This window comes from Cyprinodon variegatus, unplaced genomic scaffold (assembly GCF_000732505.1).
Source record: "Cyprinodon variegatus isolate N-32 unplaced genomic scaffold, C_variegatus-1.0 Scaffold663, whole genome shotgun sequence".
Lineage (NCBI taxonomy): Eukaryota > Metazoa > Chordata > Actinopteri > Cyprinodontiformes > Cyprinodontidae > Cyprinodon > Cyprinodon variegatus.
In genome coordinates this window covers 160,677-163,844 of record NW_015151116.1, presented here as the reverse complement: position 1 = coordinate 163,844, position 3,168 = coordinate 160,677, and the positions used below count along the sequence as shown (strand labels likewise).

Here is a 3,168-nt window from a genome sequence, read left to right as displayed (position 1 = left end):
ATGCAATCAAATGCAAAAAAAAAAAAAACAGATTTTGTGGTAACACCCAATCACCTTTAATGTACTATTATAGTGAATAAATTTTCTACACAAAACAGAAACACTATGACTGAGACAAACCACAAAAAAACTATCAAATATTTATTATTATAGAGTATTTGTAGGGCTTTATTGTCAGAGGTGTTCTGAGAAAAGGTCTTCCTTTGACTTCGTATCCACACTGTTTTAAAAGGGGACGTTGCATAATCCCAGTTACTGGCATGATTTAACTGCTCAGATTGGCTTGAGTTTTAATTCAAACATTGATTCCCAGCACAAATAACAGACAGATTTTTTTTGTGGTTGTGCAGCAACTGCATAAAACAAACAGTGAAATCTCCAGTGTTATGACTAGGAAAACAGGCAACAAAGTCATTTGTGCTCATTACATTGATGTGTGTATTTTAACAAATATCGATATATTGTTTGGGTTCTTATAGGTTAAGTGCACAAGCAATTATAGGGATACTCACATATATTACTCCTATTTACAAACATTCAAGTGCCTTTTAAGTACAAATATACATTAGGCTTCACTTTGATTACAAATCTTAAACAGAACACACACATATGCGTACATAAAGGAATGTATATACAATTTTGATAGAACAAACATGTTTTTTGGGCTCTTGCTTTGTGGCCTAACAGCCATTATATTGCCGTAAATCATATTAAAGTGCAGGAAATTCTTTTTTGTCTTGAGTGCAAACAAAGCCAAAACACAGAGCCCCCAATGGCGCAGGATGTCAGAAAAAAACTGGGGAAGTGGCTGACGTGTTTTGTGAGGAATGTGTGAGTTTCTGCTCAGCTTTCTGTGAAAAGTCATGGGAACAGCAAGCAATGGGTGGATATTCCACCTAGAGCGTTCATGCTCACCTATAGTCAATGTCCATCCTGGCTCAGCGTCTTTCTGTGTTAGTTAATATCAGGAAAGAACTTCCAAAATCTACACAGAGAAAAGAACAGCCCGCTGGAACATGAAACACCTCCTTGGACAGATTATGAAAGAGTGAATGTTAAAATCCTTTTCTTTTTTTTCTGTTAATGCTTTTATATTCAGTCAAAAGATTGATTTCAATTACATTTTTATACAAGCCACTGAAATGTGGTTCTTAGAAAAAGAAAGAAAAGAAAAAACAAAATGGAAATTCAAAGACAAAGGTTGAGTCGGCTGCCTGTGTAACTTAGAGACGAGCCGTCTGGGAGGGCTGATTTCACCCCACACACCTCCAGGGTGCAGTAACTTTTATCTCTGTAAACACTCAGAACGGAAAGTGAGTTAGGCAGCTCTGCAGGGAGACTCAGACAGCATCGAGATAACTGAATGTTTTGAGGGGTGTCAAGAATGCTAACTGGCTGTTTGAAGCTGTGACATAAAGGAGTTTCATTTTCTTTTGTCTCAAGTCAAGGGAAAACCTATTCCCCTTTTCACAATTTGTTTCTGATATGTTCATGTTCGAGCTTAAGTGAAGATTTAGTCCCCACACGGAATTGAGCACAAACCTGCAGACAATATCTCTATTTACATTTAACTTTTTTTTAAGCAAATGCCTCCTAGTCATTAGAATTTTAAAGTTTGTGGAACTTTTAGTCCTAATCCTGCATGCTGAGCTCACTCTACATGTGTTTCTTGGAGCTACTGCCTGTTTACTCTGTCTGAGCTGAAGTTTTTGGGGAGTTATCAAGCTCTCTCCAGTTGCTGGAGCTGCCCGTCGGGCTCCGATTGGTGATCCTGGTCAGTAACGTCGTCCTGCGGATGCTGCTGTCCGAGTCCTCCTTCTTGTAGTCAGCGTTTAGTTTTCGGCAGCAGGAGAAGCAGTGCATGAAATCCTGGAGGAGGTGGCCGCTAAAGATCATGTATATCCACGGGTTGCAGCAGCTGTTGAGACTGGCAAGGAGCGCAGACAGAGTCACTGCTGTGTTCTCAGAATCTGTGGAACAGACAGAGGGAGAGAGGAAGAAATGATTAATCCAAAAAACATCTGGTATACTCAAGGTTGCAGAAGTGCCTCTGTAATGAACTTCATCTGGTGTTATATCGGAGGGGGGGGAGGTTCTGTATAGGGTGTTTATCACTCTTGGCTCTAAATTCAAATTCTCCCCCTGTATTAATACCATCAATAACATTTTTCACTGGTTTATAAACACATTTTTCTGAAATTTTGCAGGAGTCAAGGGATTATGTTAAATCTATCACACTGAGATAGTTTCCTGCATAAGTAAAGATACGTAAAATTCACTAACTTCGACTATCAGGTTGGACCTTCTAACATGCCAACTTGTGGCGTCACACCTAAAACTATTCTGATACATTTTCAATAGATGCTTGCAAATACAATGTTTCTAAGGTAAATGCATTAACCTAAGTGGTAGGGACGTTTTAAAAATTGTGTGTTTAAATAACCATAATGATGTACAGTAGATTGCAACCAAACCTCTATCGCTCTTCTTTTTTATGGCACCTGTGGCTCCGTTTTTCTACAGTGGGCTGACAGAAAAGCACAGATAGGGGGAGAGACATGTGTCCAAAGATGACAGTTCGGATTCGAACCCCTATCGGCCACGTCGAGGATTAAGGCCTCCATAAATGGGTCCTACACGCTAACCGCTGCTCAACCGAAGCACGTCCATCCCTCTTCTTTCAGGGCTGATGGAGTTATAATTATATTCTTGGTACTTTAATGCATGGATGTCTACAAGTAATGCTGTTTTATGCCTCTTTGAAAGTATAAGCACTAAGATATCTGTAAAGATTCTCAGTCATCAAGGTCTTGGCCAATTTTTTAATATTTGACTTTTGCCTAAACTGAACATTTCAAGCTATGAGCAGAAAGACGATTTTGGAGAAAATGCATTTTTTACAAGTAAAATGACGAAAATGAAAATCTTATGCACATAAAAAGGAAGTGTTGTGTTTAAAATACACTTAGAAGTGTAGGGCACCAAAACAGGCTTAAACCCAGAGCTCAGCAACTTCTTAAATACGGCCCTGTTTGCACTGGAATTCAAAACCTATCTAAATGATCAAATATCAGCGTGAAATATCAGTGTAAAATCAATAAGCTTTTCAGTCACAAATAATATCTTTAAAAAAATCAGATAAATTACACAAAATTATATATATATATA

General features: G+C 38.4%; 1 protein-coding gene across 1 annotated transcript in view; it reads right to left on the bottom strand.

Moving 5' to 3' along the window:
- Window positions 1-71: 71 nt before the first annotated feature.
- The window catches only part of LOC107096985 (arg8-vasotocin receptor-like), a 5,238-nt gene continuing 2,141 nt past the window's right edge, over window positions 72-3,168 (bottom strand). The window contains exon 2 of the mRNA XM_015393924.1: window positions 72-1,970. Coding sequence (XP_015249410.1) covers window positions 1,687-1,970 — 284 coding nt within the window. The 3' untranslated portion in view covers window positions 72-1,686. The remainder of the gene's footprint in view (window positions 1,971-3,168) is intronic.